Raw genomic sequence first — 21,356 nt, 5'->3', positions numbered from 1 at the left:
AACAGTGCCGAACAGAAGCCTTCTGTTCGGCAACCCTTAACCGAACAGAAGCCTTCTGTTCGGCTGCACAGTGCCGAACAGAAGGCTTCTGTCCGGCACTGTGCAGCCGAACAGAAGTGTTCTGTCCGGCTCTGTGCAGCCGAACAGAAGCCTTCTGTTCGGCACTGTGCAGCCGAACAGAAGGCTTCTGGTGCCAAATCGCGTGCCTAACATTGAATTTCTATATTTTCAGACATGGATCCCGGTCCCGCCAGAGTTAGACCTACGGCGTCAGCTAGGAGACGTCGTGCTAGGATTGCTTCTCCCGAGCCTGCTCATATGCCATCGCCCTCTCCTGAGTCAGAGCATGATGATATGCCCGCTAGGGGCGAAGACGATGAGTCCGTTGGACCATGTCCAGGAGGTCCAGAGGATGAGTCCGTCCTGATCAGTTTCAGGACGCATATAGCAGCTTCCATCTGGAGGCAACAGGTATTGTTTATTTGTTATAGCATTATATTTTGTTTATTGATGTTTTATAAAGTAGTAGTAATTATACATTTATATTACAGGAACGGGCTCCACTAAAGTGCATGAACCATACTGCCAAGGTTGGTGAATGGAAGTGGTGGTCTTCAAACCAACCAAATACCAGGTTCAAAGCACTATTGAGGCAGTCGGGCCTCATAGAGTTAGTACAGTGCTCTTATCGATTCACCGATAAGATTCTGATTTCGGGCTTCGTAGAGAGATGGCAGCCCGAGACGAACACCTTCCATATACCATTTGGCGAGATCATTATCACGTTGGATGATGTATCCGCCATTTTAGGGATTCCTGTCGCAGGTGCCTCAGTAGCAGTTTCTCCTGAGAGGATGAGTGATCGGGATGCTGAGGAGCTACTTGTGGAGTTGTTGGGGGTGTCAGCTGGAGACGCGCGTCAGGAGGTACTGTCATCGCGCGGTCAGTCTGTGAGGATGGAGTGGCTGAGGACTCAGTTTCACTCTGTATCTGATAGAGACAGCCAGCAGAGGATAGAGTGTGCAGCACGAGCCTATTTGTTATTTTTGTTAGGCTGCACACTCTTTGCTGATAAGAGTGGGACCAGGGTGCCTATAGCGTATCTGTGTTTACTGCGGGATCTGGATAGGGTGAGCACATATGCCTGGGGTACAGCTGCCTTAGCATATTTGTATCGGCAGTTGGGGATTGCGTCGAGGTCATCAGTGAGACAGATCGGTGGTTATATGACGCTTCTGCAGGCATGGATTTATGAGCATTTTCCAGCACTCAGTCCTCACCCGTCGCTTGAGTATACTAATGCCAGTCCCCGCGTGCACCGCTGGATGCCCGGTACTCCATCCCGTACCACGATGGACCATTTAGTGGTTCTACGTGAGTCATTGGACCTTTTGAGCATCGATGAGGTACGTATCATATTACCATTTGCTTGTGTTTGTCAGTACTTTTAATATGCGATATAGTATAAAACTGAAATGGACCTTTTGTTTTGCAGGTTATTTGGGATCCCCATCATCGGCTTCGGGGAGATCGCCCATATGTTGATATCGCATTTTTTAGTGGCTCCATCAAGTGCCTTGATATCGTAGAACCCTATCATCCAGAAAGGGTTCTTAGACAGTTTGGTCGTATTCAGACCATCCCTCGAGCGCCACTAGCCCCTACGCGAGCCAACAGAGGTTCCACAGTAGGCTCGTACCGGATACATTACTCCTATATGGATCAGCTTTGGGAGCGGTGGGAGGACCACGTGCTGAGCCAGGCGAGCAGGAGCCACCCAGTTACCCGGCCATCAGACAGCGTACCGGGATACATGGAGTGGTATCTCCGTATCACGCACGTTGCAGTTCAGCCTCCTCATCTGCGCTCGAGTACTCATTCTGGAGATAGGGGAGGTCATGATGATGCTGACATGCACCGGCGGCGTAATGCAGATGCACTCGGTATCAGTACCGACATTGTACGGATGGGTCCCTCAGAGGCTACGTCACTAGGTGCCGGGCACCTATTTCATGCTATTTGTCAGATGCATCAGTTACTTCTGGGTGATGAGCCTGGCCCGAGTACAGCACCCTCTCATTCGGATCCAGCACCCTCTCATTCGGACGTACAGCAGTACACGCGTCGACGACGGCGTCATAGGGATTGATGATGGAGCCTTTGTAATCTTTGTAAAGCCTTTGATATTAATGAAAAATATATATTTTTGGTACATTTACGTGTAATCTTTGTAAAGCCTGGCCCGTTCTATTTTATAAACAATCAATCTAACTCTGCAATGCAAGTTAAGGTTCAAAGAGAACATCCTCATGATCTTTCAACATTTTAAATACATAGCTAACATAACTGTTGCTTATCAGAAAATCCGCCTCAATCATCAAAGGCAAACATTTAAAAGATGCTCTACCACCCCCTTAATTTCTCACTCCCCCAAATAAAGCGCGCAGCCTATTTGCGCTTCGCTCACCTGACCAAGAACATCACAGAGCCCTCTTTTCCAACAAAAGAAATGATAATGCCTGCTCAACTTTTCCTTCAGAAATGATGATGCCTGCTGTAACGTACCCTGATGTAACATACAACTAGATTCACTGACCCAAAAACAAGAAAGTGAGATGGTGCAATCAGAAGTTCTTCCCCATGATGCACTTCACAAGGTCTAAGATGCGAAAATAATCATAAAAAAGAGATGAATGTTTACCCTCCAGCCCATCACGACTATAGCGGTTGCTACCTGAAAGGTCTATTAGTTCCCCTGTTTGATTTGTTTGCTCCCACCAGCTCTTAAGTATGTTTCTGTTTACATCTGAAATCTCAACGGAAACAACAGTCTTCATATGTATTCCCAGCTGATGGAGAGCCACCTCAGCACCCCCAATACCCGAAAAATGCGAAGACAGATATTTTTTGATTTATATTGATGATGGAGTTTCACAGTACATGACTCTAAGAGCCCAAAAAAATTTATAACTTTCAAAAATTGTACATATATAAACAATCAATCTAACTCTACTGTCTCGCTAATTATAACATTAGGTGAGATGCTCTCTTTGAACTGTTGAATCCGTGCTTAATATGAATTTTTCCATCCGGTAGCACAAAGAAGATGATATTTTCGCCAGTTGGTCGCTACTGGCGGAACGGGATGTCCCGGCAACAAGAACACCTTCAAAATTAGAAATAAGAAAATATTAATAGCTACAAAATTATAAATAAGCAAAATTAAATAAGCAAAATTAAATATTCGCAAGTGTTGTGAACGTAGTACCTCAACAAAATGATTTCCATTTACGAATCCGATAGCGATATCTTTGCGGGATAGAAGAGGTACTGGCACAGAACGGAGAGGTAGGAAGGTCAGACATTGTTGCAACGAGAGATGGTATAGGACAACATTATAGCAGGATACTATAAGATAACCCATGTCCGGCATAGTCATCCATCTGTCATATGGTGGACAATCATCATAATATGATAATGCATGAGTGATCTCAGCAATCGTCCCTTCCACACCATATAATGTGCGATAGTGGTCCGAATGACATTGCAACTCTTGCAATAAATCCTTCCTAACACGCACCCAGTCATCTTCTCCAAATCCCAGTAAGTCAGCTATTGCCCTAAATCCGCAATTCCCATCAGCTTTTACATCCTTGATATGTTGGATGTATGGTCTCAAGGCAGAAGGAATAGCATCAATATAGATAATGGGCGTATGTGACTGGGCTCTAGTACGAAAAACCTGCAAATAATATCAAATGATAGAAAATATGTAACAATGGCAGAAATATCCAAATAGTTATCCGTCTCAGCACATCCCGTATCGGCACGGCACATCCCGTATCGGCACATCTCGGCACGGCACGTCCCGACATGTCCCGTATCGGCACTACCAATAAACTCTTCTCCAATGAGGCTTTAACGGAGCTGTGCTGCAACTCAATCAATCCATGTATTCTAGTCCAAGATGACTCGAAACTTCCTTGGCTTGATCCAAGCTGCTTTTTGAGCTTTGCATGTGCACTCTCGACCCTAGTAAACAAATGAAAGTTAGATATAAGAATTGAGGCAAATTAAAATTAAATGAGTCTTTATTTGTGATACCTATTTGTCGTCACATTTCCGTAGTGCCTGCATGTATCCGTCCACGCCGCAACAAATCTTTCCTTGTATTTGCTCAGCCAAGTATCTGACACATACTGTAGTGCATCTGGATAGGTACCGAACTCTCTCTGCAGTGCACTCCAGCAATCATTATACTCGTCTTCCGTGGAGGACAGCACTAGTACATTCCAACTCATAATAAATTTATCCCATTTCTCCTTCAATTCGAAAATTTTTTTGCATTTGGCCAAAACATTCCTACTAATATGCCATCTACATAATAAATGTCTAGCAGTAGGAAATACTCTATGAATTGCATTCATCAAAGCCAAGTCTCTATCTGTAACAATCAACTCGGGCAAAACATCATCAGCTATGACACTGCGCAATCTCTCTAATGCCCAAGTATAGCTTTCTTCCCGCTCAGAATTTAAGTATACAAAAGCAATTGAAAATGTCATGTCAGTAGATGTCACCCCCACAATCTCTAAGAGCGGAAGACGATACCTATTCGTCTTGTACGTGCAATCCATTATCAACACACGGGGAAATGCACGGAACAAATCAATGCTGCCAGGGTGTGCCCAAAATAAGTCATGCACAACATCCGTATTAGTACAATTCCTATGCCACTCAATATATTTAGCCTCTGATAATTTACCTAATAGATGTTGCATTTCAGACCTCCCGGCTTTCTCTGCAACCTTAAACCGTTGACGTACATTGTAGATAGTCTTGATAGTCGTAACATTGAGGGCATCTCTTTCCTTCAATGTGGATAATATGTCCTTTGGACGAACCAAACTCTTCGACATATCCACTAACAATTCCGTCTCCTGCTCAGATAATCTCCCTGCATATGAGTGCCCCTCCAGATTCTCTGCAGCGGGATGATTGTGCACTCCACATACGACCAGTAATATCCAATCATCCGCAGTATCCAATTTCTTTCCTCTTAATGCAAAAGGGCATCCACACTTCTTTGTCCCACAGGCAGTCTTTATTCGCTTTTCTTTTTTGGTTCGGTACGTCCCACCCCTCTCACAACCTAACGTAATTCTGGGTTTCTTAGAAATGGTACCTGCATCGGATGATTTGATTACAACAACAAAACCATTTCGCCTCCCAGCTTCACGACACCAATTACACAAGTTTTCTCTACTCTTGAAGATCTATACATTAAACAATTTATGTAAGTACACAGTTGTAAAAATAGCTCGCTAAACTAATACAAAATTGCACAATACATTATAATACCTCGTAAGTTGTAAATTCGCTTGTGTAATCCAGTACAAATTCTGATCCAATTATACTCGATTCGGTTGTAGCATAGCCCTACATATAAAATAATTTATCACCAAGAATTAATGAATCAGAGGATCTGTTCGGCACAAAATTCAGCACGGCACGCGATTTGGCACCAGAAGCCTTCTGTTCGGCTGCACAGTGCCGAACAGAAGGTTTCTGTTCGGCTGCCCAGAGCCGGACAGAACCCTTCTGTTCGGCTGCACAGTGCCGGACAGAAGCCTTCTGTTCGGCACTGTGCAGCCGAACAGAAGGCTTCTGTTCGGTTGAGGGTTGCCGAACAGAAGGCTTCTGTTCGGCACTGTTCAGCCGAACAGAAGCCTTTTGTTCGGCGATCCAATGCCAAACGGAGCACGAACCGTGAAAAAAAAAAAATTTCGAAACAAGGTGGAACACGTACCTTTGCGGCCGATTCTTCGTCCCAAATCACTAGTTGCTTGTCCATGCTTCGAATGGGGCTTAAATCTCCTTCAAAGATCGCCTAAACGATGTAAATGGATCGAGGGGTTTAAGAGGGGTTTGAGGGGGGGTTTTTTTTTCTTTTCAAAACGAAACGGAGGAGGAGGAAGGGGGGTGTATGAGAAAATTTCAAGGGCAATATGGTAATTACACTAAAGGTTAGTTTGGGTATTTTTTTTTTGGTTTTTGCGGGGGGGGGGGGGTCCTGAGCAATAGGGGGGGTGTATATAGAACCACCCGTGAGCAACTTGCGTAGTTGCGTAGCCTCTTCGGCGTTATACGCCTAAATACCCAAAATACCCTCATCGAAACCCTAAAATCCCACCGCTCAGACATAAGAAAAGCTCTTCCCCCACCCCCTTCCCCCTTTCCGCCTTGTTCTTCCATAGGGAGAGAGGGCTCCGCCGAAGGCTTCTCTTCCTTGCCCTTCGCGGAAGTGTACCGCGATTAGATCGGACGGTTGACGCGATCCCATCAGGGCCGAGAGAGTGGATCGATCGAGGTATGCAGTCAGATCAGACGGTCATTAGCTTGAGGCCGGGTGGCGGCGGCAACCGAGGCGGCAGACTCCTCGTTCCTCGCTTCGACTCCCCCGCCTTCGCCGCGTCCGCTGGAGGGTCATCGTCCCTGAGCTCCTCCTCGCCCTTCGACCTCCCCTTCTTACGCCCCCATGGCATCGCTGCCACCGGCAAGGTAAGCACCCCTCTTCCCCGGATCTAGGGTTTCTTCGCGTCGGCCAAAGTTGGCTTCCTTTGCTCTCCCTTCGGGAGTACGTACTGATCATGTGGGAGCTAGGGTTTTGGTCGGTCTGTTAGATTCTTGGATTGCTCCGACGGGTTTGTTGGTGCTTAGTCTGATATCTTTGATCTCGAGTGGAGTTGATTTCTTGGGAAAGATGGGTCCTTGATAGGTCATGATAGGGTTTAGAAGTGAAATCTTGAGTTGCGTTTCGTTGTGTTCTTTTAATTTTTTTCTTTTTTAGTTTTTTTTCCTAATCTCGCCCTCTCTCCGAGGCTTCTAAGAAGATGAAAGATATATTTTTGAAATTGTTTCCTGATTATCTATTCTCTATTTGGTCGTGAAAAATAAACTCCTTTTGATTGTTTAATGAAGTGTGATTAGTGCTAGGGAGCGAAGAAGTTCTTTGATACGGTACTTATACGATGGATGATTTTATCAGGATGATCCTCTTCTTGAAACTTTATCTGCAAAAATTCTCGCATCTAATAAATATACGAGGAATCAACTTGGTTATGCAATTAAAATATCCAACTAACTGTTCGTATGTTTAGGGACTCATAGCATCAGGTGTTTGAATGTTAGAATTTTTTTAAAGGAATTTTGATTAGTTGGCATATGAGCTATAATCTGTATATTCGTGGCAAGTAATAAAGTTAAGTATAATATCTGTCATAAAGTTAAATTGTGCAGAAGTGATGCATTTCTCCATCTATAAAGAAGCCAGATGTTGTACCCCCCCCCCCCCCCACCACCACCCAAAAAAAAAAAGACAAAAAAATCCACTTCTGCAAATAGTAATGATATGCATTAAGTTGATTTTTATAAGCATGAAGAGTTCCCTTTGCTTCCCATCTGCACTTGTGTGCATGAGAGTGTGTGCGTGTGTGTGTAGAATGGATGTTAATTGATCCTATTGATCAGTCTTTTTCTTAAAATTATACACCAACTTTTTAAGCCAAAAGGAGACACCATATCCTTTCATTGAGATCTCTTCTTTAACTCTCACCTTCCATCTCAATGCAATAGGGAGTTGTGGACCCTCTGTCACTTCCTTTTGACTCTTTTTCCCATCGTCTGATAATGATGTCTTTATTTCAAAGTAAGCATTAGAAGTGTCTGAATTTTAATTCGTTGACTCGAGTTCTGAGAACTTTAGCTTTGAGAACATTAGTTCCACAAGAAAAGCAATTTTTTGGGCACTAAAACTATTATTAATGATACTTATAGCCCAAGTGAGCTATACTGGTCTATATGTAAAGAGGGAGCGAGTTTGAGGGCATTAAATGTGCTTCTTAAACTTATGGATATTGACTTCATATCACCCAAAGTGGATGTGAAGTTTGGCGGTTTTACTGAACTGGGAGCCTCATTGCTCCATTTTAGAGTTACTAATGTCAAAACAAACACCCAGAACTGCACACTTCTAGATGAAGTGCAGTTCGGGCATCCGACTTACAGTGAGACAACAAGAAGTGACAAGACTTGCAATAATGGATGTAAGAAAAAGAACAAACAGGAGATTATCAAAATATTGAAGTTTTATGGCGTAAGGTATTGCAATGAGACCTGTAAGCAAGATATTAAGAGTCGGAGCTTCTTGTCCAAGATGGTGTATAAAGCTAGAATCTAGAGAGGAACTTTGAAATAGAGATTCTTGCATAGGATATTGTTGTAAGAATCAATAATAGTACAAGAAAAAATAAGATTTTTTCTTTACATGGATACGAAAAAGTAAGTAATAACAATTACCATAGAAAAGGGCTTTTTATTATGGTTTTGCCATATTGCAAATGAGCCAAGAAGCCTAGGCTTCATTTGAGATTTTGCATACAATACTGCAATTTTCTTCTTTTCCTAGATTTAGAGCATTTGAAAATTAAAGTAGAGATTTATTATTAGAAGGTGTTTCATTTGTAAAGGGAAAAGGTTGACAAAATAATGAACGTAAGATGATAAAAATAAGAAAATGTGACTTTGGAAATTTTATTTGGAGTAGAAGTTGCAATTTTGTAATTATAAGGATAATATGAAATTTCTTTGCGTAACCAAAAATTGAATTTTAGAAGATCATTGCATATAGTTTCAAAAGATAGAAAATCATGAAATATCATGATGTATTTATACATTTAAATGAACAATTACATACGAGTTCTATCATTTTGAGATTGTCATCACCGGTTTCTCTTTATTTGTTTAAATGCTTTTTTACATGATAATTAAATGGTTTAAGCTGCTAGGTATATGTTCAAAAAAAAAAAAAAATCTCCAAGAGTGGAGGTATATTTATTTATCTGGATAAATAATTACATAACGGATATCTATCCCAGCTTGTCTGGTTCATTTGAATAACTTAGGATCCATTATTCCATGATAGCATTATAATCTACTGTCAGATTGAAGCTTTGTGGCCCATAAGAACTTGTAAAAAAATTTCTTTGCTCTTGATGAGTTTTGGTGGTTTATGCTGTGAGAAATCTTCTGTAGTTTTGCTTCCTTCGATGTATTGTATTCAAGATGCTATCTTGGATTTTTATGACCTGATTTTGATGATCCTGCTGCAGACTGGAGATTCACGCTTTGAGGCTCATGAGCTAATTCGTTATTCAAGGGACCAACTTTTACAACTGCGAGAGGTACACTAATGTGTTTGTGGACTATTTATCTGTTCTGATCTCCTGCTTCAAGCTGGTCAGCTTTGAGTATTCATTGCTTTCCTTTATCAAGAAAGTTTACCTTTGTCACTGTTCCTTTTAAGTTGGTTCCTCAGTAAAACCTCAAAAAACTATGTTTCTCATAGTAATTATTGCTGAAAATCCAATGAACGAAGTTAATGGGAAAAAATCTTTTAATAAATGAAAGGAAAGCATTGAGCAACAGCTGACAAGTAAAAATTGAGCAAGACTGTTTTAGCTACACTTAACCAATATTTTATGGGAGATATTTTGTTTGTGGTCACTATGCTTTTATCTGATGAAACCGATTTAGATTTTTTTGTGCTAGCATGAGTCAAAATCCAAAGATTTAAACCTCTCCAATCACCTTTAAAGGATGAGCGATTTTATATTTAAATCTAAAATAAAGGCTATTTGAGGGACATTCTTTTTTCTTGATTAGGTCCATAATAGAAACATTACATGCCCAAAATGTTTCATGGCAGCTTGATAATTTCCCTTGCTGTTGCTTAGGAGGGGATAAATGAGAGCTTTACCTTAAAGTTTGTAATGTAAAAACCTTTTAAGAGATGAAACTTCCCTACTAATTTTTGGGCAGATGATCATTTGATTATTATTCTTATAAAAAATTTCATGGTGTGTTCATTCAGTTTTCCAATATTTTGCCACCACTAGGACGCCTATCAGCTGCGATGGAAATTTCTGATGCCAAGAACATTTCTGATGTCTTAACTAGGCATTCTTTTTGGATGCTTCTTGTGCATCATTCATATGTTTTGTAATCTGGTATCTTGTTATCTTTCTATATCCTTGGTTTAGTTGCTGTTGCCTTATGACAGGCAGTTCATGCATCTGAAGATATCTTGAAAATCAAGCAAGAGATTGAGGCAGAACTTCATGGTGAAGATCAAAGTTGGGTTCGTGCTGATGCAAATGTAAGATCTTTGAGGTCTTATTCTTTGAATGTGCATGTGTCATCCAAATGGACATATTTGATATGAATGTCCCCTCTATGTATCTGGACTGAATTTTGCTGGAGAGTATTTTGGCTCTTTTGATATCCTGCAATGCCTATTACATGTACCATATGCAATTCTTTACAAAGGGAAGCCTTTGGAAAGCATAATGCTCGCATCATTTTACATAGAAATAATTGTTTTACTATGTGCTTTTATTATTTATTCTCTTTCTGATATTTTCTTTCATCTCTTAGCTGCAAGGTCAATCACATATTCGTTATTCCGACCCAGACAATCGTGATTGGCGTGGCCGATTGGGACAACTGTCCTCAGCTGGAGAGGAGCGGTCTTGGGATAAGATTCGTGATAATAAGGAGTCATATCCACCCAACACAAGACAACCAGAACAATTTGATGGGCAGGACCAATTGAGCTCTCAATTTTCTTCAAGAGTTCAAGTATCTTCTGGCCAAGTGGTAATTACTAACATCTTAATTTCTTCCTCTGGATTGCTTTACTTGTTCTTTTCTTATCCTTTGAAACCACCAGTTAACCCCCCTCCCCTTCCTTCTGGGGGTTGGGGGTGGCCTAGTTTGTTGCTTTGTATTATATGTACATTCTTTTCTTCTTAGTCCATGATGGATGTAGAAATTTGTCTCTGCGCATAATTTATAAAGCCAAACCAGATGGGATAAGACTAGTTCATTTTTGACTAATGTAGCCATAAGTTATTTCAACCCTACCTGTTTTGAGTCATGTGACTTTACATCTTGTTTTAAACTTTTCTTTACACATTGTTTCAAGCTTTATCACTTAGAAAAATAGTTGTTATCATGTGATGCCCATGTAGACATTTTCTTTGCTTCATTTAAGTTGATATGTGTACATCTTTGCTAGCTTTGTTTTGCATTTATTTATTTCAATTCATCGTTTTCCCTGTAAGTCTATTTGTTCTGCTAGTTGAATATTTTTCCCTTATTTTTATGTGTCTTCCAATTGGAGACACGTTATTTACTGTATTGTTTTGAATCATGACATGGGGTTTCAAGAAAAATATCATGGTGCTTTGTTACATATAAAATTATGTAATTACTAAACCATTTGCATCATTTGAACTACTCACATTGAATCAGTCCGTGTGAAAGAAATCATGCACGAAATTTGCACACAGGCTTAAAGATCAACTGAGATCCATTCTCTTTAAACAGTTCACTCTTCCTTCACTGCAAGGTCTGAAGCAACTTGATTACTATTGAAATGAAGTGGAAATAATTTTGTACAGTCGGCCATACTGCCAGTGTAAGCCTGGGCAGACTGATCTTAGTTCCATTTCAGCAGCCTAGATACATCATTCTGTCTATATCAGTCATGCTAAGTTCATGTATCATCATGACAAATTATAAGCGACCATTTGCATTCAGAATTTACATTAAAACATTTTCTTTGAAATCAGAAGCATTCAATATAGTATAATTGTTGAAAGAAAAAACCTTAAGGTATAATATTCTAGCATCATTTTATACTATTTTATTATTTTTCTGTGGATATCCTAACTTTTTATTATTTATGGTCTGTGGCTAATTTCATCCAGTTTGAAACCAATTTATTTAGGAAACTCCCATCAAAATTGGGCTTTTAATTTGGTAGAGACAAGGGAGAGAGATCTTTTGAAAGAAGTTCTCTTGCTTTGAATATTGTTTTAATGAAATAAGGAGACTCAGAGAGAGTCCAGGGGATTTTGACCTTTAGTATCTGTGGTAATCAACATCTCAATATTCCTAGTGAATCTAAGATGGAAGTAATAAATATTGTGAATCTAAGATGGATGTGCTTCATTTATCTTTTAGCAACACAAGAACTACTTTCTTAGATGGAAAATAGCTTCTGTTTATGGGAAGGCATTAATGGGAAGGTATTAAGTCGTTGATGTGGCCAAGTTTGCTGAGAATTTCATGCCTTGATTAGTTAGAGAGAGCTGTTACATGCCTTGAGTTTTGTTACACTTTATTTTGCTATTCTTTTAGTCAATATATTACCGAGATTTCCTAACTGCAAATTAGGTTTGTAATAGTTTGTTGCTTGAAGAAACTTAAAGAGGGCAAAGACAAATATTCTGACCATGGACAAGAAACTTAATGAGGAGATACTTAATTGCTCTGCAGCACTGCTGAAATTGTTTTCAGCTATTTGGGGTAGTTCAGTGTTTAGTTTTACATAAGTCAGAATTCTGAAGTGCTTACTATCCACAAAAGAAGTGCTTGAGATAATATTGTGGGAACTTTGAAAGCAGTCACAAAACTTATTTTATTTTTCATAATAGGATATTCTTTTTTATATATTTTGAAGCTGTGAGTTTCTGGGATTTCTTTTTTTTAATGTTTAAAAAATTACAAGTCAAGCAACATAGTAGAAAGGGAAAAACACTGCCTCGATGTGATTATACTGGCATCATTCATGGTGATATCACCATATTTTTTAAGAAAACACTTCTTTGACGCAATTTATACTGGCATCATTCTTGGTTATCCCACAAATTTTTTTAAGGAAATTTTCTGTTGTCAACACCTTACTGTCATACAATTATTAGGTTCTGCAATTTTGTTCTTCTTTATAATGGCTTACATGAGCAATTTTGGACTTGCTTCGTGTTTTCTTCTCTGTAAGTATGTCTGCTATCTTATTGAGTTTCTTGTACACAGCATTGATCTGTATTCCGACTTCAACTGGTAGTCATTTGTGGCTCAAAAATTTGATGATAAGTTGGAATCTGGAATTCTGTTTGTTTTTAGTGCATGAAGCTTACCTGTGACCGGCAAATGGCTTTACCTCCTTTTGTCACCTTAGAGCATTTTTATTCTGATTTTTTTTAATGTGAAATATGGGTCATGACCAATTTATGTGTTTTACTTTTTTTTTTTTTGTTAATTTAAGTCCTAAGGTCTTTATTTTTTCTGACAGTTGATGCTGTTCTTGTGATCTATCAGGCAGGACCTGCTCCTGTACTACTCAAGGCTGAAGTGCCATGGTCTGCCAGACGAGGCAATCTATCTGACAAAGAACGGGTTCTGAAAGCGGTGAAGGGGTAATGAATCTGAATGCTTAGTTTAGCCTGCTGGGAAATATTGATCAGCTTTTAGTGTCTGAAAACGCTGATAGATATTTCAATTATTACTTACCCAAATTTATTTCCTTTCTATTTGCCTCTTCTTTTTGGTTTTCCTTTATTTAATTGCTATGATATTATGCAATTGAATCAGTCTGCATCAATGTAATACATATTATCATTTTTTTATACAGTATACTAAACAAATTGACACCAGAGAAATTTGATGTTCTCAAGGGCCAACTGATTGATGCAGGAATCACCACACCTGATATTTTAAAGGTAGCAATGGTTTTTTTTACAATTTAATAACCTTTTTAATTTTAATGAAAAATATGATATGGTATTGTTGGGTTCCAGTTGCAAAATTTATCTGTTGAACAAACTAATGTTGCAGGATGTTATCATGCTCATATTTGAAAAAGCGGTTTTGGAACCTACCTTTTGCCCCATGTATGCTCAACTGTGTTCTGATCTCAGTGAGAAGCTTCCACCATTTCCTCCTGAAGAACCTGGTGGAAAGGAGATCACGTTCAAGCGAATACTCTTAAACAATTGTCAGGAGGCCTTTGAAGGTGCTGACAATCTGAGGGCTGAGGTTAGAAAGTTGACTGGCCCAGGTCAAGAAATGGAACGCAGGGATAAAGAAAGACTAGTGAAGCTCCGCACCCTTGGGAACATCCGCCTGATTGGGGAGCTTTTAAAGCAAAAAATGGTGCCAGAGAAAATAGTTCATCATATTGTTCAGGTTAATATACATATTCTTTGCCCTGTTATTGATTATTTTGAATGTCTGAAGACCTCTTTTTACTTGGATAAAAATGCCTAATACAGCTAGTGCAAACAGGAGCTACTGGGACATGATGGTAAGTCATGCCCCGCTGAGGAAAATGTTGAGGCAATCTGTCAGTTATTCAATACCATTGGTAAGCAGCTGGATAAAAGCCCAAAGTCCCGTCGTTTTAGTGATACCTATTTCAACCGGTTGAAGGAGCTGATGACAAACCCCCAGCTTGCACCACGGTTGAGGTTCATGGTTCGTGATGTTCTTGATTTGCGTGCCAACAACTGGGTGCCTCGACGTGAAGAGGTTAGTTTTCCAAATCCATCAATTTTAACACAAAGTAATCTTTGTAAATTTAGCCTGGCTTGAAGTTAAAATCCAAGATTGGTTTACTGGTATAAAGACAATTACAGAATACTTGATCTTCTGACTGATTCTAGTTTGCAGAGCTGATTGAAAGTATGTTTAGGTCTGATTGATTTTCTTGGATTTTCTCTGCTTCCTTGTGGTTTTGCAGGTGAAAGCAAAGACCATAACCGAAATCCACACTGAGGCAGAAAAGAATCTTGGGTTGCGTCCAGGAGCAACTGCAAACATGAGAAATGGCCGCAGTGGAAGTGCTCATGGAGGCCTTCGCCCTGGAGCCTTCCCTATCAACCGACCTGGTACTGGGGGTATGATGCCTGGAATGCCTGGAACAAGAAAGATGCCTGGAATGCCTGGGTTAGATACGGATAATTGGGAAGTTGCACGTTCCAAATCCACGTCGAAAAGTGATGCTTTTCGCGATGAGAGTTCCTTGGTTGGCAAGCCATCACCCATCAATGCTAAGCTACTTCCCCAGGGCAGCGGGGGCCTGTTAACCGGTAAGACTAGCGCATTGTTGCAGGGTGGCAGCGGTGGGCTGCTATCCCGTCCATCTAATCTTGTTCCTGGTGCGGTGAACACACCAGGACAAACTTTAGGGCCATTGAAGCCTCTGAGTGTGGTGCCTCCTAGTGCTGCTCCAATAACTGAGAAGATGGTTGGTGCTCCAAAACTCAACCTTAACGTGCTGCACAAGAAAACAATTGCTCTTCTGGAGGAGTACTTCCATGTCTGCATACTTGATGAAGCATTGCAATGTGTTGAGGAGTTGAAGAGTCCTGAGTACTATCCTGAGGTTGTTAAAGAAGCCATCAATCTTGCTCTAGACAAAGGCCCAAATTGCATCAATTCGGTTGTCAGGCTCCTCGAGTTTTTGTTTGTCAAGGAGGTTATTACACCAAAAGACTTGGGGACTGGGTGCTTGCTTTATGGATCAATGCTGGATGATATAGGTATAGACTTACCAAAAGCACCTACTTGTTTTGGCGAAGTCATCGGAAAGCTGATTTTGGCTGGTGGATTGGGTTTCAAAGTAGTGGAGGAGATCTTGAAGAAAGTAGAAGATAGCAGGTTCCAGTCAGCAATGTTTGATGCAGTGATGAAAAGTATAGAAGCAAGCCCATCTGGTCAGGCATTATTAGGTTCACAGGCAGCAGATATCACTGCCTGCAAGGAGCTTCTCTCCTGAATAGTAGCAGTGCTAGCTTTTGGGTCTAGTTGCTCCCAATTGGCTTTCTGCAACTCTGGTTAAAGTTAAACAAAGACTCCTCCCCCTCATTTCTTTTTTTCCCCTATTTTTCCCCATGAGGTGAGCAGCTAGTGTCACAATGTTTGTTGGTGGAGAATTGGAGAACAAATAATCTAATGAGCTGTATATTTTTGCAAGGTGACGTGAGTGTTTATTATTGTTTCAAGTTGACGGGAAAAGGTCCATGGATTTTGTTCTTGGCCACAGCTTAATTTGCTTCAAGCCCAAGAAGAACAAGGCTTAATATGATTAATGCTTTACGTTTTTTAATGTAATTTTTTTGTCATATTGTTTTAAGTTTCTCTTGTTTGATTCTTCACTGATTTACTGTTGTTCATGTTGGCGGTTCATTGTGAGTTCTCATTAAATTAGAATCATATTCCTAGTTGTTATTCTATTCTTATTTTAGTTAGTTATTTCCATGTTATCCGAGCGAGGGTAGACATTGGACAGGGCAAAATTTGGTTTCAGAAAATTTTATTTTAACTATATGATCAACAATGTCCTTATTTGAGTTCTCTAGGTTTTATATGAAGGATTTCTGTGGCGTGTTGGGAAGCATTTTTGAAGTATTCTTATTGCACACATTGTTAAAGATTATTTTGCAAAGTATTCCTGGAGCAAGTTACTAAGAACTTTGATCCAATTTTATACATTTTATTTAGAAAAACAATTGTTATTTCAACTCCTCGACTTTATCCTAGTTTTCCTTCGATCTCTATAGCTCAAAAATTTTTAATTGCATATCTTGAGTTACTGAGTTATTAATATAATGCCATCTTCGTTACCGTGGCCTAAAATACTCCTGGCACTCGTTCCCTTCAGTATCCAATCCCCGTCAATAAAGCCGTCACTGAGGTCCTCCATCTATCCGATATTTTTATGATTCTCAGATTAAAGTACCTTTGGCATTTGTTTGATAGGATCTTGTCTTTCCTTTTTTTTTTTTTTTTTTTTTTTTTTTTTTTTTTTTTTTTTTTTTTTTTTTTTTTTTTTTTTTTTTTTTTTTTTTGCTAAAGCGGGTAATTCATACAACACGGGTACGAATACACCCAATAGAGTCAGAAAACAAAAGGTCCCGAAGTGCTCCGGGCATCTCTCTCTCTCCATACCATAGGGTGTCTCCTGAGTGGCTCGCAACATATGCCGCCACCCAGTCGGCCGCCCCATTGGCCTCACGGTATACATGCATGGCTCGGAATGTAACACACTCTCTTGCCATCTCAAAAATGTCGAACAGTAAGGGATGGACCCCCCATGGCTGCTTGGGCCCTTTCGGACCCAGCTGATCACAGTAGCCGAATCTCCCTCTAAAAGGATAGACCGCGCCTGAAGCACTCGCCGCGCATAGCACAAGCCCGTCCAAGCCGCCCGCAGCTCTGCCCCAGGTACCGAAGTGTCAAAAAGATAAGATCATCACTAAGATCTTGTCTTTCCCTTCGGGACCCTATCCCTGCCAGGAATAACGATAAGATCATCACTAAGATCGTAGGACTATTATTTTTCAACACTTTTTTTTTATATATATAATATAGAACTATTGTTTCTTATCACACTCTCTCGTATAGAGATCAAAGGATGGAACTCAAATACCATATATTAAGATTTTATCTAAAAATTGGAGCGTTTAGATTGATGAGTCTAAAAATATATAAGCACGGTAAGAATCCTCGATCTGTCAGATATGGAACTATCATTCCTCAACTATGAGCGATGATATCTCTTCGGTTCCCTCTCAAACATATGAGGGTAACAATGTAACATTAAAATTAACATCTATTGGCTTAAAATTGGGGATGGAATCGCACATAACTATAAAACATATTGTTGGCCGAAGAGTTCACATCAATGTTACGTCACAACATTTATTTGGATAATTAAGTGCTTAAATTGAATTGAATCTTCTCTCTTTGGTGTATAAACTCTTGAACAAAATATGAATCCGCAAGCAATTACTTTCGGTCGATAAAAAGGAATCTATTTATTTATGAGTAAGTGGATGAATTGCTTAGGTTCCTCCTCGGAATGAAACAAATTCCGGCATTGAATATGACACCATATTCCCAACTTCAGAAGCACAAGAATTGGTCCCCAAAATATATGAGAAAGGTTATAACACTACAACAATAAAGGGTTTTGGCGACTCTATATTGCCGACGCTACAAAAAAGCGTCGGCAAATTTTTTTTTTGCAACGGTAACTGCCGACGCTTGTAGAAAGCGTCGGTAAAAAACGTTCCGCCGACGCTTTTAAGCGTCGGCATAGGAAAAAAATACGACGACGCTTATAAGCGTCGTCGGACTTCACTCCTTCCCTCCACAAAACCCCATCGACCCCCTCCCTCCATAGCCCACAGCCCTAAGATGATGGATGTTTGGTTCTTGAGCACCAAGAGCCGACCTCCCAAAAATTTCGCGGATGGAGGTGGGCTGCCTTCTTCTCTTTCGAACCCTCTCCTCTCCTCTCCGTCGCCGTTCCTGGCCAGTCCCGTCCTCGCCTCTCCTTAGAGCCTCCTCTTCCCCTCCGCCTATTCCCTCTCCTCCCTCGGCTTATCCTCAGGTACGCAGCCGTACCCTCCTCTCTTCTCCTCTCTCATCTCTCTTCTTCTATAACTTGGTTTCTTTGGTGCGAAGGGGGCTTACAGAGGCCCGAAACCCCGGCGGGATTTGGTAGGCGACTGGGTCTCCAACAACGATGGGTTCGTCCGGAGCTTGCCCATCTTCGTGGGCGGCCTCTCCTTGCTCGCTGTCCTCCTTAACCGCGCCTTCTCCGGCATCGCCCCCGTCACCGATGCTTCCAGGTATCTCCGTTCTCTTTTGTTCATCCCTCGTTGCTAGTATTTTGTCCTGCTGTTGATCGATCAAAGCTAGGTTTTACCAAGATTTTGCTTCGATCCAAGAAATGAGGTGCAATGGCCATCTTGGTTTATTTGAATGTGGTAATGGCTATTCTCAGAGAGAGAGATTTTTTTTGGGGGGGTTTTCTGTGTAAGTTTCTGATTAAGAAGGGATTTAGAAACTTATGCTATCAATTAGCTCTTTATTTGTTTATTGATTACATGCCAAATAGCTGAATTACAGCTGATATGTCTTCTTTCTATTCAAAGTATGGCAGTAGATATCCTTACCAAGAATTTTTTTAAAATTAATTTCATGTAAAATTCTGAGTTCTGACCGTGAGCAAAGTTTTATGGATAGAATGCTGGCATCGACCCTCTTTCAATCCTCTTCCTTGAGCAAATGCATAGAAAAAATAATGGATTCAAATCTTAAGGATCGTATGCAAGGATTTGAAACTCTTTGTATGTAAGTTCTGAATTTTGTCAATCCAAAAGAATAAAAGTTCTCTTACCGTTTCCTTAATTATACTCACCCTTTTTACACCCTATCCGTCTAATTCACAAGCCATAAACTTGATTTTTCACATTAGGTATTTGCCATGGTTTCGGCCCGGTTTGGGCAGTACCGAGCTACCCGGTGCGAAACCGAGTTGGTTTGGCTTGTTTCTTCTGTTTCGGCTTCGAACCGGCCAGAACCTAAGCTTCTTATGGGTTGAAAGATATGTTTTAATATGTTCATTGGTTCCTAAGCTTCTTATGGGTTGAATTGGTGACATATTAAATGATGGGTAAATTTTGACAGTAACAACTAGTAAGTAAAATAAAACCAGATGATGTACTGCTTGTTTATCTATAGATGAAAAGTCTTGGAAATTGATGTTTGGTCATGTTGGTTCTTTCCCAAACTCATAACCATTTTTCTAATTCGTAGCTACCAGAGGTGATCCGAGGTCTAAATGAATGCATTACTCGATTGGAACCAGATGATGGAAGAAAAGTTTCTGCTGCTTCGTAGGTACTCTCTATCCGACTTAAATCATTTTTTAATGATTAATATCTTCATAACCTGTAAATTTTCTAACAGATTCTTTTATTAATATTTTCTGTGATCTCATGTTGTTCATCCTAGATTTCTGATTTTGTTTTTGTTAAAGCTGATTTTGGAGCTGAACTGGCTTTGAGTACAAGAATGGAGCAGGATCCAGGTAATAATCCCTACGATCAGCACCTGAAACTGTACAGCCTTGTGCATGCTTTGTCAGATGCAGCTGTTGTCTTATTGTGGGTGGTAGAATGGAGTGTTGAAACATTGCTTGTTTATTCTTGTTCTTCCTTTCATTGACAGCTTCATGGTGGCAACAACATGGGATAAATTGTCTTGAACTGGAACAAATTGCCATTCGGTTATTGAGCCAGACATGCACGTCCTTTGGTTGCGAACACCATGGGAGTATATTTGATCAAATTCATAGTACAAGGCATAACCGCTTGGCTCAGAAAAGATTAAACGATTTTGCTTATGTCCATTACAGCTTGCATCTTAGAGAGCGACAATTAAAGAGAACTACTGATGACTCCATATATCTTGACAGCGGCATGCTAGAGAGCTTACTAGATAATTGGGTTGCTGAGTCTGAGAAGCCATCTTTGCAAGAAGATGAGGTACCAGCTATATTTATCTTTTACCTTTAGCTGTTCTTATTTTTTTCGCTTGATTATTAACTGAATCAATTTTCTCTCTTGTGAATATAGGAGATTCTTTATACTGAGGCGGAACAAGCAGAGGCATATGAAAATGAGGTGAATGAGAATGCAGAGTCAGATATAGCGTCAAGGAAAGCTCATACAGAAATTGCAGCATTAACTGAAATAGTTGAGCCATTAGAGGTTCATCATGCCACTATGGGTGCTGCAGCTGATGAAGATAATGCTGAACTTGATTTCCTGGATGATGATTTGAGTGATTAGGTAATGTTTCTGGCTCTGAATTGTCTTAGAAAAGGAGCTTCACAGTAACCAGTTATTAGTTGTAAATTAATTGTCTTAGAAGAGGAGCTTCGAGGAACCAGTTTTTGCTTGTTTTAATTGTTCTGCAAATGAGTCCGCTGATGTAATTTGTGAGTAAAAATGTAAAATATTCATCAAAATAAATTGAAGTATCTGTGCTTGTCACTGTCGTTCCTATCTCCTTCTGTTTTAGATGGTCAATTGGGAGATACTGCAGCTTCACCGCTCTTGGCACATCCTCCTTGTGTGCTTTGACCTAAAAATTGAGCCTATAGGTAGCACCTTCATAACCCAACTTTCAGTGCGTTTGCTGTATGTTGAAGATAGATAAAAGGTCGCTAATATATCATCTACTTTGAGAAAGGTCATTACTTAAAACAGAGATGGTAATTTGACCCAAAAAAAAAATATTTTAGTTATTAGTAGAAAGATAATGCATCCAATTGTTTGTCATCTTTTTAAAATCACGAAATTTTTTTTTAAAAAAAATAATATTCTAACGACGCTTTAAAGCGTCGTTAAAATCACGAAATTTTTTTAAAAAGAATAATATTCTAACGACGCTTTAAAACGTCGTTAAAATCACGAAAAAAAATAATATTCTAACGACGCTTTAAAGCGTCGTTAAAATCACATTTAACGACGCGGCAAAAAGCGTCGCTAATTTATATTTTCCCCACTGTAGCATAGGCGACGCTTTACCGACGCTTAGGAAAGCGTCGGGATGGTTTTTACCGACGCTTAAATGCGTCGCTAAAGGCCAAAAAA

The 21,356-nt window shown here is 40.0% G+C and overlaps 2 protein-coding genes and 2 long non-coding RNA genes across 5 annotated transcripts; 2 read left to right on the top strand and 2 right to left on the bottom strand.

Annotated features, from left to right (window-relative positions):
- Nucleotides 1-2,285: 2,285 nt before the first annotated feature.
- Nucleotides 2,286-2,741, bottom strand: LOC120106553. Its single transcript, XR_005508684.1, has 2 exons — nt 2,702-2,741; nt 2,286-2,519 (listed from the first exon to the last, which is right to left on the bottom strand). It is a non-coding gene; the product is annotated as an uncharacterized LOC120106553 (long non-coding RNA).
- A 146-nt stretch (nt 2,742-2,887) lies between these two features.
- LOC120106554 lies at nt 2,888-5,414 on the bottom strand. The gene is made up of 2 exons (XR_005508685.1): nt 5,362-5,414; nt 2,888-3,166 (listed from the first exon to the last, which is right to left on the bottom strand). It is a non-coding gene; the product is annotated as an uncharacterized LOC120106554 (long non-coding RNA).
- Nucleotides 5,415-6,216: 802 nt separating this feature from the next.
- Nucleotides 6,217-16,039, top strand: LOC120106552 (eukaryotic translation initiation factor-like). The gene is made up of 9 exons (XM_039119520.1): nt 6,217-6,561; nt 9,171-9,242; nt 10,121-10,216; nt 10,495-10,716; nt 13,225-13,322; nt 13,538-13,625; nt 13,741-14,091; nt 14,191-14,433; nt 14,645-16,039. Exons 1-9 carry the CDS (start codon nt 6,373-6,375, stop codon nt 15,680-15,682), a joined length of 2,397 nt encoding a protein of 798 aa, XP_038975448.1. The 5' UTR covers nt 6,217-6,372; the 3' UTR covers nt 15,683-16,039.
- Nucleotides 16,040-19,494: 3,455 nt separating this feature from the next.
- LOC113460982 lies at nt 19,495-20,762 on the top strand. Of its 2 annotated transcripts, XM_026799908.2 has the most exons (4): nt 19,495-19,596; nt 19,736-19,786; nt 19,927-20,243; nt 20,334-20,762. In XM_026799908.2, exons 2-4 carry the CDS (start codon nt 19,771-19,773, stop codon nt 20,547-20,549), a joined length of 549 nt encoding a protein of 182 aa, XP_026655709.2. In that variant the 5' UTR covers nt 19,495-19,596; nt 19,736-19,770; the 3' UTR covers nt 20,550-20,762. The 2 variants fall into 2 exon arrangements, with proteins under 2 accessions (XP_026655709.2, XP_038975447.1); XM_039119519.1 differs by having other exon boundaries at nt 19,495-19,786.
- Nucleotides 20,763-21,356: the final 594 nt, after the last annotated feature.

The sequence above is a fragment of the Phoenix dactylifera genome, unplaced genomic scaffold (genome assembly GCF_009389715.1).
Source record: "Phoenix dactylifera cultivar Barhee BC4 unplaced genomic scaffold, palm_55x_up_171113_PBpolish2nd_filt_p 000564F, whole genome shotgun sequence".
NCBI lineage: Eukaryota > Viridiplantae > Streptophyta > Magnoliopsida > Arecales > Arecaceae > Phoenix > Phoenix dactylifera.
The sequence above is the reverse complement of the archived record's forward strand: the minus strand, read 5'-3'. Positions and strand labels throughout refer to the sequence as shown.